The 14,755-nt window shown below is 40.0% G+C and overlaps 1 protein-coding gene across 2 annotated transcripts in view; it reads right to left on the bottom strand.

The window, feature by feature from the left end:
- Positions 1 to 12,313, bottom strand: part of LOC117148387 (merozoite surface antigen 2, allelic form 4) — a 29,972-nt gene extending 17,659 nt beyond the window's left edge. The window contains exons 1-3 of one of the 2 annotated variants that reach the window (XM_033315749.1): positions 11,990 to 12,313; positions 4,027 to 4,304; positions 1,293 to 1,809 (exon numbers count right to left, since the gene is read on the bottom strand). In XM_033315749.1, coding sequence (XP_033171640.1) covers positions 1,293 to 1,809; positions 4,027 to 4,304; positions 11,990 to 12,142 — 948 coding nt within the window. In that variant the 5' untranslated portion in view covers positions 12,143 to 12,313. Of the gene's footprint in view, positions 1 to 1,292; positions 1,810 to 4,026; positions 4,305 to 11,989 lie in introns of those variants that run through there. The other variant, XM_033315750.1, reaches the window with a different exon arrangement.
- Positions 12,314 to 14,755: the final 2,442 nt, after the last annotated feature.

The raw sequence follows: 14,755 nt of genomic DNA on the forward strand, positions 1-14,755 counted from the left end.
GTATAAGCATGTGTGTGTTCGTCTGAGTGTGTGTGTGTGCTTAAGAGGGTGTGTGAGTGTGTGTAAGTGTGTGTGTCTGTTGGCATCAACTTGTTTAGCTAGGGCAAACTTTTTAAGTTGCCCTTTGCCAAAAATGAACCGAAACTAGAACAGAAAGTGGTAAAACGTATACCCAGCCAAGACACCTCTTTCCCTCATTTGGCTGGGCTACAGTGGCACCTCCCACTGCACGACCACGCGTACATCTCTTATGCATATGGCTAATAAATGCAAAATCCCATCAAATGCTTTTCCACACTTATTAAATGAGTAAAGTCGTGCGAAGAAAGGGGGGTCGGTCGTTGGGTCGGAAGACTTGCAAAAGTTTTACAAGAAAACTTATTGAGGCTTAACTGTAGAGTGAGTCAGAGAGTGAGAGAGGGAACGTGGGGGGCGATAGAAACAGATCTAGAGCAGAGAGTGGGAGTGGGATAGATTTAGCGAACGAGCGAGCAGGCGATATTTGAGTTGAGTTTTAGTTGAGAGTTTAGTTGAGTTGAGAGAGGTCTGGCATTCGCTTACACATCAATGATATATGGGTTATATATTAGGTTACACATAGGTTCATACACTACGTTTTCGGATTAGTACGTTGTTAGAGCGAGAGAGTGAGAGCATGAGAGAAAGAGAGAGGGCGAGCGATCGATGAGCGTTAGTGAGTGGGTTAGTACATATCGATTATCGAGGGGCGGATCGAGGACTTCGCTTTCAATGGTGATGGTGGTGAGGATAGCAAGAGTCAGGATTCTCTCTCGCACACACGCACACGCACGCATAGAGAGTTTACACATACATAAATGGGTGCACAGAGAAAAAAAGCTACAACTCTCCACATGGTCATCTCAATTTTAAAATATGACAATTAATTTTCTAGACATTTTTCTGAACATTTATAAACTACCTCCAACATTATTTGAGATATAAAATGTTGTAAAAAATATTACTATAATCATTTCTATCCCATATTATCCCTTTCTATTCCATATTATAAAAAACGACAATCTAATACATTTGATTTTTACTACCTTTAACTACTTTTAAAATTCTATGTACGTTTACTTTTGTAACATCAAAAAGAATTTTAAAACATATATCTTATAGATGGGAAAAAAGTATTGAATGATTTGAAATTAACACAATTACTAATTATTATTCTAATTATTAAAACGTTTTTAAGATTATAGAATATTCTAAGCAGCCGTTCTTTTGTAAATGACCAAATGTAGGTGATATTTTTTTCTCTGTGCATTTAGTTAGTTAACGCTAGCAAAACGCGGATACGCAATTACGGAACACTGAAATGGGGACTTGTGGGTGGCAACGTTCCTCTTGATGCGCCGCAGGGAGCAGTAGTAGGCCATCACGGCCCGCAGGCTCTTCCACTTCGTTGTCTGCTGCTGGCCATTGGAGGCATTGGCAGTGGCGGATGCGGATGCCGAGGAGGTGGCGAAGGCGCCACTCCGGGCCTGATCCTCCGCCGCCACAAGCTCCTCGGGATGCTCGCTGATGAACGAGGAGAGGGTCTTCATCGCTGGCAATGGCCTGTGACCCACCGGCGTGCTGGCGCTCTGGTCGGAGGACGGACTGTTCACATGGAGGCGCACCTGGCGCCGCTGACGGGCCTGGTGCGGATGCGGATACGGATGCGGATGTGGATGCGGTTGTGCCGGCGTCAGTATAAGTCTATCCCTCTCAGTATACCTTAAACTAGTGGTGGTGGTGCAGCCACAGTGGTGCAGTTGCCCACTGGTTAGCGACGAGCTGCCGGATCTATATATGTATATATATGTTCATGATCCGATCGAGCGATGATGCGAGAAGTGGATACTCTGATTATAACATGCGAATTGCGAAGGGGATCGACCACGGCTGCCACTTATTAATCAAATTATTTGTAACAAATGCAGTTTAAATATCTATCTCTGTATATTTTTATACCCGTTACTCGTTACTTATTACCCGTTACTCGTAGATTCGTAGAAAAGAAAGCGTTTCCGACCATATAAAGTGCATATGCAAATTCTTGATCAGGATCAATCAATCGATCTGTCCGTCTCATTTTATTACCCAATATCTATAGATATGATACTCGCACTAGCTGAGTAACGGGTATCTGATAGTCGGGAAACTCGACTACAGTATTCTCTCTTGTTTTCTTTAATTTTATGATAAATGCTATACGATTTGTAATAAGATAATATTTTTGACAAAGAAGTGTTTTCATGGTTGTAAGGGCTAGAGTGTGGTAAACATTTTGTAAAATTCAAAACAGCATGAACACGACGAAATTAAGGCGAATTGGATTACTTTAGAACTCTTTTTCGGGGGAATGTGACTCGGTTTATGCTCTTGATTAAATTGTTTGTCCTGGCGGCACATTAGCATTCTGGAAGTGGCAGCCGTGGCTCAGTGTGGTTGTGGTGGTTCATGGTTTCATGGTTTCGTTCTGGAGAGTGGCGCTGAGTGGATTCGTGTGCCCGAAGATTAGCTCCGCCCGGCGAGGGCCCATTAGGCCAAAGAGTTGTCAACTTCTGTCCCCCGGGAAGGCGGCTCGTCCTCTTACAACCGCCTTCCGTCTTCCGTCTTCCGTCGCCTTTGTTTGCCTGGGTCGAGTTAATTAATGAAATCATGTACACACACATACACCCCGACAGCCTGACACTGTGACACTTCGACACACACACACACACACACTTGCATAGGCAGCAAGGACATGGGCAATCCCGGCTAATTGTCATTGCTAATTTCCTTTTTGCCACCACAATGGCACAATAAACACAAACAAAAGTTGTATGTGTGTGTGTTAGAGTGTATCTGTCTGAGTGACAGCTCCATTCAACTGCAAAAGCAAGAAAAATTTGAAACCACAGTCTCAACATTTACTTGTAATCGACTGCCTGGACAGTGCGTTTCAAAACTGTAAGGCAAACGTACACTTCTTAGGTTTGTGTGCTGTAATAATATAATATAATTGTGAGTAATAGTTTATGAAAATTGAGTAAGCTCTGTTCGCCCTACAGCAATGAAACGCAGTGTCCCTGTATCGAGCTTCTTTTTGTCGCATCTAAGACTCCTGATTTGATTAACCAAAACCCAAACTGGAAACTTTTGAAGTTCCATCCGCATTCGCATTCACATTCCCATTCAGATTTCAATTCCCATTTCGCAATGCCAGGCCTTTGGTACCGACCGCAAGGATTCGCATGGACGTAGATGGATATTCGGGTGGCGAAGAAGGGGACGACTTGCTAATTGGTAATTTCATTTAATTGAATCGGGCTTATTGTTGCTGCTCTTCATTCTTTCGCATTCTGCTCGTCCTTGTCTTACGGATACGGATGCCAGTACGGATGTGATGTCGCTTACGGTTGATCAAATACAGAGTACAAAAAGCTGTCAAGGCGAGCGAAGCCCAACAAAGTATGCTACACATTTATCAATTACGCTTACGGCACGTGCCTATGTATATGTAGTTACTGCACGAGTATGGGTGTGTGTTGTGTTGTGTAAGTGTAGTTGAGTGTTTTTTCAATGTGTCTATGTGTGTGTGTGGGCGAACTGCAGGACAAGCAGCGCCGGATTATGTTTATGTGTTTGGTAACAACTTGGCACGATTTGAATAAATCATCTTTGTTATGCTTCTTCTCCATTTTTTACCCTGCTTTCAACTTTTATTTTACACGTGTCGGGGTGTGTGCACTGAGCGAAAAGTGCACCCTAAAATCGGGCTTTTGATACATTTAAACTCTAATTAATTGACCTGCTCAACAATACTTAACTAAATTAAAGCAGCTATTATTTATGCAAGAAGCAAAGCAATTTTACTTAAACGAAAATCCAAATTCCAATTCCCTACGCACAAAACACCGAATGTTTCAGTTACTCCTCCCCGACTTTAGTTGCCCCTATTTCGCTCAGTGCATGGGTGTGGGTGTTCATTTGCTTGGTCAGCGTGTGTGCGTGTGTGACTGTGCGAATCGAACTTACCGCTGGCTGGGACTCTTGCTGTCCGATGAGTGCGCCGCACTGTTGTTGTCGTCATCGCGGACCATCTTGTGGTGGTGCCGCTTGTGATAGCCACCGTCGCTGTGTCCGCCAGCACCACCGGATCCGCCGGCACCGCCTGCTCCGCCGCCTCCTCCGCCACCGCCTCCGGAGCTACTGGTGCCCGTGGGACTGATGACGTCCGTGTCGCTGTTGCAGTCGTGCACCTGACGGGCCACATCCTTGACAAACTTGCCCGCTTCGTGCTCGTGCGCTTCCATCTGCAAGGATGATAATTGGACGGATAAGTTGGATGGGCGGCATTAATTGGGATTATTGCGATGACTGCGGCTGTGCATGGGTGTATATGTATGTATATAGATATCTATGCCGACACCCAAGTTGAGGTGCCTCATCAATCGCAATTGAGCGCATCTTAATTGCTAATTATGCAAATTCAACCCGAAACAGGGCCAAATGTCAATGATTGCAGTACAGCGGTGGGCAAGAAGGCAGAACCACTACCAAGATGCTCTATACCAACTTAATAACAAATATGATATAAGTCTTTTAGGGAATGATTTCTAACGTATGTTATGTTTTGCAGATATATTTAGTGACTGAGCTCAATCTCAATAAATCTGTATGTTTGGGTGCTACTAGTGCGGCCACAGGTGTACATATATGGCAGCAGCATCGACATTCGCATCTGGAATTGCATCTGGCACTGAGCCTTTGCCATTTTGCCCACGGTGCATTTTAAATCGAATGATGTTGACGATAATAATTAAACTTTGATTTGATTGCCAGTGACACGAAAACTTGGCCAGCTCGGAGCCTTCAGGTGGGCCAGAGTTTCCCGGGAAAACTGAACTGGGAAATGGATGGGTGTGGCCTTGTGGGCGGATGGTTGGAAAACTGGCGATTGAATTGGGTGGCGCAGAACCAGTCATGAGCTCTGAAAACTTTTGTCGAGCGAGCTTTTAAAATTTAAATATTGCATTATTGAATCCACTACGAGTTGGCCGAAAACTGAAATTGCCTTAAAGTCAATTTTTTACGCAGCGTCCGCTTTTAACACGTGGCAAAGGAGAATTTAATAAATTTAATTAAATTGTTAAACACTGAGCCACATTGCTGAATTGTCTAAAATTAATCAGTTTAATTGGCATTGCAAAAGTTAAACAAAACAAAGCTATTTCTGTTTATTGAAAAGGAAATGGTATCTAAATATAAACATGTTTAACTAATGGAATGTATAAAATATAGTTGAGAACTAAACTCCATAGCAAATAGTTATAAAATCAAATAAACCTTGAAAAAAAAGGAAATTTAATATGTACTTAGGTTGATAATGTACTTGGAAATCATTTTAAAATTACATAAACCTATTACGAAAATTCAATTAAATAATTTAAGCTAATTCCCCAAACTTTTACCGAATTTAATTAACACATCAAGCTTACGGAAAAAAAACTCGTTTGAATCGGATTAAAATCTCAATTCCACAAAATTTGCTTATTAAAATCAAAGAAGAAATATTAATAAGCTGGTGCATTAACCGTAAAAAATCGATGAGACTTAAAACATTTCTAATCACAGCAGTTGCATAACAACGGCGAATATCTAAATCAATGGGAATTAAGCCGAGTGAAGCAAAGTGTGTCGCAAAAATCAATAGGAATTATCCGAGACTAATCACGACATCGCAATTTGCAGCCGCAATAGCATCGAATAAAACGATGTCGGGAGAAGCAGCCACTTCGATGGGATCTGTGTCAGAAACCACTTGTTAGCCAAAGCCATTATTAATTTAACACCAATGGCCAAAAACCAACTTAAAGTGAGCTTCATTGGGCCAAGTTGGGGGCGCAAAGTACTTGTATAAGTACTCGAGTGCCGCAAACTTGAAAGCTTCGATTTGACCATTGGGACAGATTGACGATGCTCGTGTCCATGCTCCGTATTCCACATCCGTATTCCGTATTCCGTATTTGTATTCGTATCCGTGTCCATACTCCGCATCCCGTACATTCGTGTGTGTGGGTGGCTGCATGTCCGTGACAAAACTGGCTAATTCCAGTGGAGGGTTTCAATTTGGCCAGCGGTCTAAATAGGGGAAACCGCATAACATATATCTAGCGGGATTTGTGCGCCGTTCCCACCAATTAGTTGACAAATCTGTTCAGTGCCGGATTAAGCTTCACTTGTGAGCCACCATTGCGATGACTATTCTCGTGCGCACACCTGTGCGCTATAGGCGGAATGGTCCCATTTTGTGGCCAAAATTAATAACATCAAAACGGAGAGAGATATTTAGATTCTGTTTTTTGTATTGGATTATACTAGGCCATATCTTATATGATACCAAAAATTGTCGGCGTGGTTTGTAACTCCAGAACGGATAAAGATATTCAATTTAATTGTTTTGCTACTACCGAGTACAGGACCGAGTACGGGACCAAATTTCCGCATTTTTTGTACCATCATCAAAATTTGCGAAAAATCCTAGAATTCCCAAACTTGAATGCAAATCGTTTGGGATTTAAACAGCGAACTCAGCGAGGTATGACATTCCTTATTTGGGTCATTATTTTCAATGTTTTGATCAAAATACCGATAATTTTTTTCACAAAAAATCTGGAAAACTATTTTTGGCAAAAAACGCAATTTTCAAGTTGGCTTTTTTGGCTATAACTTGTCTAAAAATGGTCACACAGCAAAAAGAAGTACCATTTTATACTCCTTATAACCAATACTAACCACCCCTTTCACTTTTAAACGGATTTTGTAAAACAAATTTTTGGGCGATTTTTCGCATTTTTTGTAAGGGGTACCATCATCAAAATTTGCGAAAAATTGAAAAATCCTAGAATTCCAAAACTTGAATGCAAATCGATTGGGATTTAAACAACGAACTCAGCGAGGTATGACATTCCGCATTTGGGTCATTATTTTCAATGTTTTGATCAAAATACCGATAATTTTTTTCACAAAAAATCTGGAAAACTATTTTTGGCAAAAAACGCAATTTTCAAGTTGGCTTTTTTGGCTATAACTTGTCTAAAAATGGTCACACAGCAAAAAGAAGTACCATTTTATACTCCTTATAACCAATACTAACCACCCCTTTCACTTTTAAACGGATTTTGTAAAACTAATTTTTGGGCGATTTTTCGCATTTTTTGTAAGGGGTACCATCATCAAAATTTGCGAAAAATTGAAAAATCCTAGAATTCCAAAACTTGAATGCAAATCGATTGGGATTTAAACAACGAACTCAGCGAGGTATGACATTCCGCATTTGGGTCATTATTTTCAATGTTTTGATCAAAATACCGATAATTTTTTTCACAAAAAATCTGGAAAACTATTTTTGGCAAAAAACGCAATTTTCAAGTTGGCTTTTTTGGCTATAACTTGTCTAAAAATGGTCACACAGCAAAAAGAAGTACCATTTTATACTCCTTATAACCAATACTAACCACCCCTTTCACTTTTAAACGGATTTTGTAAAACTAATTTTTGGGCGATTTTTCGCATTTTTTGTAAGGGGTACCATCATCAAAATTTGCGAAAAATTGAAAAGTCCTAGAATTCCCAAACTTGAATGCAAATCGATTGGGATTTAAACAACGAACTCAGCGAGGTATGACATTCCGCATTTGGGTCATTATTTTCAATGTTTTGATCAAAATACCGATAATTTTTTTCACAAAAAATCTGGAAAACTATTTTTGGCAAAAAACGCAATTTTCAAGTTGGCTTTTTTGGCTATAACTTGTCTAAAAATGGTCACACAGCAAAAAGAAGTACCATTTTATACTCCTTATAACCAATACTAACCACCCCTTTCACTTTTAAACGGATTTTGTAAAACTAATTTTTGGGCGATTTTTCGCATTTTTTGTAAGGGGTACCATCATCAAAATTTGCGAAAAATTGAAAAGTCCTAGAATTCCCAAACTTGAATGCAAATCGATTGGGATTTAAACAACGAACTCAGCGAGGTATGACATTCCGCATTTGGATCATTATTTTCAATGTTTTGATCAAAATACCGATAATTTTTTTCACAAAAAATCTGGAAAACTATTTTTGGCAAAAAACGCAATTTTCAAGTTGGCTTTTTTGGCTATAACTTGTCTAAAAATGGTCACACAGCAAAAAGAAGTACCATTTTATACTCCTTATAACCAATACTAACCACTCCTTTCACTTTTAAACGGATTTTGTAAAACTAATTTTTGGGCGATTTTTCGCATTTTTTGTAAGGGGTACCATCATCAAAATTTGCGAAAAATTGAAAAATCCTAGAATTCCAAAACTTGAATGCAAATCGATTGGGATTTAAACAACGAACTCAGCGAGGTATGACATTCCGCATTTGGGTCATTATTTTCAATGTTTTGATCAAAATACCGATAATTTTTTTCACAAAAAATCTGGAAAACTATTTTTGGCAAAAAACGCAATTTTCAAGTTGGCTTTTTTGGCTATAACTTGTCTAAAAATGGTCACACAGCAAAAAGAAGTACCATTTTATACTCCTTATAACCAATACTAACCACTCCTTTCACTTTTAAACGGATTTTGTAAAACTAATTTTTGGGCAAATTTTCGCATTTTTTGTAAGGGGTACCATCAGCAAAATTTGCGAAAAATTGAAAAATCCTAGAATTCCAAAACTTGAATGCAAATCGATTGGGATTTAAACAACGAACTCAGCGAGGTATGACATTCCGCATTTGGGTCATTATTTTCAATGTTTTGATCAAAATACCGATAATTTTTTTCACAAAAAATCTGGAAAACTATTTTTGGCAAAAAACGCAATTTTCAAGTTGGCTTTTTTGGCTATAACTTGTCTAAAAATGGTCACACAGCAAAAAGAAGTACCATTTTATACTCCTTATAACCAATACTAACCACTCCTTTCACTTTTAAACGGATTTTGTAAAACTAATTTTTGGGCAAATTTTCGCATTTTTTGTAAGGGGTACCATTAGCAAAATTTGCGAAAAATTTAAAAATCCTAGAATTCCAAAACTTGAATGCAAATCGATTGGGATTTAAACAACGAACTCAGCGAGGTATGACATTCCGCATTTGGGTCATTATTTTCAATGTTTTGATCAAAATACCGATAATTTTTTTCACAAAAAATCTGGAAAACTATTTTTGGCAAAAAACGCAATTTTCAAGTTGGCTTTTTTGGCTATAACTTGTCTAAAAATGGTCACACAGCAAAAAGAAGTACCATTTTATACTCCTTATAACCAATACTAACCACCCCTTTCACTTTTAAACGGATTTTGTAAAACAAATTTTTGGGCGATTTTTCGCATTTTTTGTAAGGGGTACCATCATCAAAATTTGCGAAAAATTGAAAAATCCTAGAATTCCAAAACTTGAATGCAAATCGATTGGGATTTAAACAACGAACTCAGCGAGGTATGACATTCCGCATTTGGGTCATTATTTTCAATGTTTTGATCAAAATACCGATAATTTTTTTCACAAAAAATCTGGAAAACTATTTTTGGCAAAAAACGCAATTTTCAAGTTGGCTTTTTTGGCTATAACTTGTCTAAAAATGGTCACACAGCAAAAAGAAGTACCATTTTATACTCCTTATAACCAATACTAACCACCCCTTTCACTTTTAAACGGATTTTGTAAAACAAATTTTTGGGCGATTTTTCGCATTTTTTGTAAGGGGTACCATCATCAAAATTTGCGAAAAATTGAAAAATCCTAGAATTCCAAAACTTGAATGCAAATCGATTGGGATTTAAACAACGAACTCAGCGAGGTATGACATTCCGCATTTGGGTCATTATTTTCAATGTTTTGATCAAAATACCGATAATTTTTTTTCACAAAAAATCTGGAAAACTATTTTTGGCAATAAACGCAATTATCAAGTTGGCTTTTTTGGCTATAACTTGTCTAAAAATGGTCACACAGCAAAAAGAAGTACCATTTTATACTCCTTATAACCAATACTAACCACCCCTTTCACTTTTAAACGGATTTTGTAAAACAAATTTTTGGGCGATTTTTCGCATTTTTTGTAAGGGGTACCATCATCAAAATTTGCGAAAAATTTAAAAATCCTAGAATTCCAAAACTTGAATGCAAATCGATTGGGAATTAAACAACGAACTCAGCGAGGTATGACATTCCGCATTTGGGTCATTATTTTCAATGTTTTGATCAAAATACCGATAATTTTTTTCACAAAAAATCTGGAAAACTATTTTTGGCAAAAAACGCAATTTTCAAGTTGGCTTTTTTGGCTATAACTTGTCTAAAAATGGTCACACAGCAAAAAGAAGTACCATTTTATACTCCTATTCGAATGACCCCTGCTGTGCATATAGACTTTCTATCCGTGCCACCAGCAGCTGACGCCCGCGGACATGGCAATTAATTGCGCCACAAAACTTGATTGGAATTTATTGTGGTTCCTGGTTTGAGTACTGGAGCTGGTATTTGGAATTTGCCGTATTTTGTATTTCGTATTTTGGGCGGCTGCTTTCAGATTCGAACTGTTAAGCTGCCGTTCCGAATTAAAAGGCAAAAACGCCCCCAAAACAATGATGGGGTAAATATAGTGTTTGGGCGGCGTTTTAATTGGCCAACGACAAATCGGATGTATGATCAGGAATATATATGGTGTGTGTATATATTTGAGGGGTCAACTGGTTGCAGCGAGCTCGAGTGCACAAGTTGGCAGCAAGATGTAAACCTTTTCTGATTGAGCCTTGATTTTCTTTAATGGCTTTTAAGTAATTTACTCAATGGCCTACTTGTACCGCAAAACTATTCGCTCGTGCTTTGCAGAACAAATTAAATAACTTTTAGTCAGTTTGGCGCAATTTTAATGAATATTCATGCTGATCCAGGGCCCTTGTTTCTTTATGTTTGAAATTCAGGTAACGAGCTTAACGAAGTTGTTTAAAATGATTTGCACAATGCTGATGAAATTTTCCTAAATTTCCATCAAAACGCAAGCTTTTTTCATACATATATATATATATATATCGTTTTTCATTTGGTAGCTCAACAACATAAGGTTTTTCCGGATTACTTTTCATCTACGTTCATACTTATTTGCCCCCTTTTGGTTTAATGAAAACCAGGCTGCATTTCATGGATATTTTCGCAAATCGTATATTTGACAATGGTTTCATGTTTGGCAACTTTCAAACGTAAGCCAGCACTCTTAAAATATTATTTTTACAGTTTGCCGGATTATATTGCATCTGCTGATATGGTTATGTGTTTTTCTTTCTATTTAATAAAAATCCAGGCTGCATTTCATGGCAATTTTCCCAAATGGGTTTCCAATATTTATTTGCAAGCTGCTTCCGACTACGATTTTAACCAATGGCAATAGCCTCAATTCCTTTTAATACACCCATGTTTGCACTGAAACCCCCCTGGAAAGCAATATCATTAAAATGTAGCTATCGCCACCATGGCCATGGACATAACAGTAAAACTCATAATCAAAAATGTTTAAGTTTTATGCCTTTGTTTGTCACACAACATTAATGAGCAAAAAAGCCTAAAATGGAGGAGCAAAAGGACGAAACTATAGGATATACACACAAAGTGCGAAGGATTAATTATCCTGAGCAATAAAATGTAACATAAAAATTAATAAAGTTCATAACAAACAAAAACTAATTAGAAAGGATTTGTGTGAAATCGCAGGAGGTGAGCATAATGCAATACTACACACTGGTGCGTTTCTTGCAGTGTAACTGGGAATACGTAACTGAAACACGAGCTGCCTAAGAGTGACAGAGATTGTCCTTCTGGGAAACCAAAATCGGAATCAAAATCTGACTGCTCTGTACGGAAATGTACGAGTGCAGCGTTGGCAGGATGTGGGGGCCAGGGACTCAGGGACATCATGAACATCATGAGCATCATGGACACCATGGACACTCACCGTATATAGGCCCGTTGCAGTGGCACCCGACGACGAGGAGGATGCCGCTGCCGCTCCAGTGCTGCCGTAGTTGAGCTGTGAGTGATAGCCGCTGGAGAGGATCTTCTTGTGTGCGGATGCATGCGCCCGATACGCGCTCACGCTCAGTTTCATCCTGACATCCACTCAGCCACTCCCACCGCCCGCCGCCCACGCCAGCGATACGTGGGCGTGTCGCAAGTCCGTGTGGCCGCTGTTGCCGCTGCTCCTCTAAATGTATCTGTAGCTGCAGCTGTATCTTAATCGGTGTCTGTATATCTGTAGCTTGTATCTGTGTGTGTATGTTTCGATGTCTGCGGCTGTATGTGTGAGCGTGTGTGTGTGGGGGCGCGGGCGTTGGCGTTACCGTGGGCGTGGCCGGCTGACTGCTACCGCCGGTGTTGCAGCTTCAATTGCTGCTGCTTGTGCCACTTGTGTTGCTGTTGCAGCTTTAATCGCAGTTGCTGCTGCTGCTGCTGCTTCAGTTGCTGCGGTTTTAGTTGATTTTATTGCAATTATTGCTGATGCTGCAGGTTTGCAGCTTTTGATGCTCTTGTTGCGTTGCTGCTGCTGCTGCTGCTAATGCTGTTTTTATTAATGCTGCTGCTCCTCCTCCGGTTTCTATGCAATATTTTAGCGAAGCTGCTGCTGCTGCTGCTGCTGCTGCAGGTGTTGCTGCTCTTTCTTGCCACTATTGTTACAGTTATTATTTATGCTGCAGCTATTGTTGTTGCTCCTTCCGCTGTTTTTGTCACTTTCAGCGGCTGCTGCTTTTGTTGCCGCTGTCGCTTTCAAGTTGCGTTGAATTGGGCTTAATTGAGTGCCCACAGGCGTCTGACGATGACGACAAGGACAACGAGGGCGACACCGTTTTCGAACGGGGGGCGTGGCAGCAGCAGGAGCAGCACGAGTAGGTGGACCAGGCTCCGAGGGGGGAGTGGGGGAGGCGAGGATTGGATGGTAGCGTGTTTCGTGGCCCAAAGAGCGCACACACAAAGCAAACTTTTTATTGCCGCCTTCGGTGGCGCTGTCGTTTCTGTTTCAGTTGCTGTTGGTGTTTCTGGTCCTGATGCGGAACAAAGACAAAGGTCCCGGCGATGATGGACTGGTGGGGTGGCCGGGCTCCCCGGCAACCAGGACGAATTCGGGGGTCCTTCGTGGGCACCGCTGCTCAGTTTTAGTTGGCCATAAACGATGGAGCGGCCATTGAGGCATGTAGATGGCTTTTTTTTTTTTGTTGGGTGGCTCTCTGCGCTATATCCTTGTCTGCTTGGCTGTGTGTGTGTGTGTGTGTGTGTGTGAGGGGGCTGGTCAGGGGGCGTGGCTGCAGTACCGTTGTCAAGCTCTCCCTCCCTGGAGGATCCTTCCCTGTGTTCGCTTTTAATTGTTTGTAATTTGGTTTTTAGTGCTCTACGGTTGCTTGTTTGAATTTGTTGTAGTTGCTTTTGTTGCTGTCGTGTCCTTTGTTCTTATGCTCGCTGTTGTTGTAGTGCTTCTGCTTGTTGTTGCTGCTGTTTTTGTTGTTGTTGTTGTAGTAGTTGTTGTTGCTGTTGTTGCTGTTGTTGCTGTTGTTGTTTTGTTGGTGTTATTGTTGTTAAGGCCTCATGTCACTTTAGTTACAAGTATCTCTAGCTGCCGTAGCTGTCGTATCCGCTCGAAGTCTCCGTTGTTGCTGTTGTTGTTGTTGCCTGCAGGCAGGGAGGAAAACATTTAGCTAAGTAAACATTAAAGTGGAAATTAATTAAAATGTGTAACAATTTAGTTGCAAACACAACACAGCACCAGCGCACACACACTCACACTTACACACACACACACAAGCACATCATTAAGTGTTTCGCACCGAAACGATTTAGTTTTCAACAAATTTCAAGAAGCAAAAGTCGTTTAAAGGGCAACCACATCGGCATTTGCCCCAGCACACAAATACACAGGGAAAAATGGGTGTAGGGTTCGGAAATATGTGCCAGTTGGAATCTTAGGAATTCGATAATTAAAACATATAATTAAATCATGAGAAAGTAAGCTAGTGATGCAATCTTCTACAACAGCTTGAAACATTCGATTAAATTTTAGTTTAATCGAAATGCAATACAAATGCTTCTTGTTTGATGCCGCTTATGTTTTCTATAGTTTTATTTACTATATAATATTGTGCTTAATATAGCTTAATGATGATAGATACCCAATCAATTTTGTTTCAGCCTCGAAATGAACTCAATAATTCGAAAAGCTCCCCTTAATTTTTGGGCACATAAATCGAAGATGAGATGGAATTGAATGGAATGGAATGGAATGTGCTGGCTGACAAAGGTGAGTTTCGGTGGGTCAGCACAAAGTTCATTAACTTTGCGGCAAGTTTGATTTGTGTGTAATTGAACCTTTCGCACGGACAAGTTGGCCAACTATCCAGCAACCGTGATTGATGGCCAATGATTGACGCGGTTGCGTTGGAGATGTGGAGCTGTGGAGGGTGGAATGGGTCCTGGAAATTATCTAATTAGTGATAGCTACTTGACCCCAATCAATCATTATGTTCGCCACTAGATCAGGTTGTCAATTGGTTAAGCTGTATACGTAGCTATTATCTGATGAGTGGCAATGCTAAATAAAATATCAATATATACAGTATATAGTGTAGTTCTCCAGTGAATGACTTTAAATCAATAAATTATCAAATAAACATGTAATTTTTCTGACATTTATCGCTTTTGCAAAAGATACGTCAAATCATCAATTAAGATCTCA

Source organism: Drosophila mauritiana, chromosome X (assembly GCF_004382145.1).
Source record: "Drosophila mauritiana strain mau12 chromosome X, ASM438214v1, whole genome shotgun sequence".
NCBI classification, from domain to species: Eukaryota; Metazoa; Arthropoda; class Insecta; order Diptera; family Drosophilidae; genus Drosophila; species Drosophila mauritiana.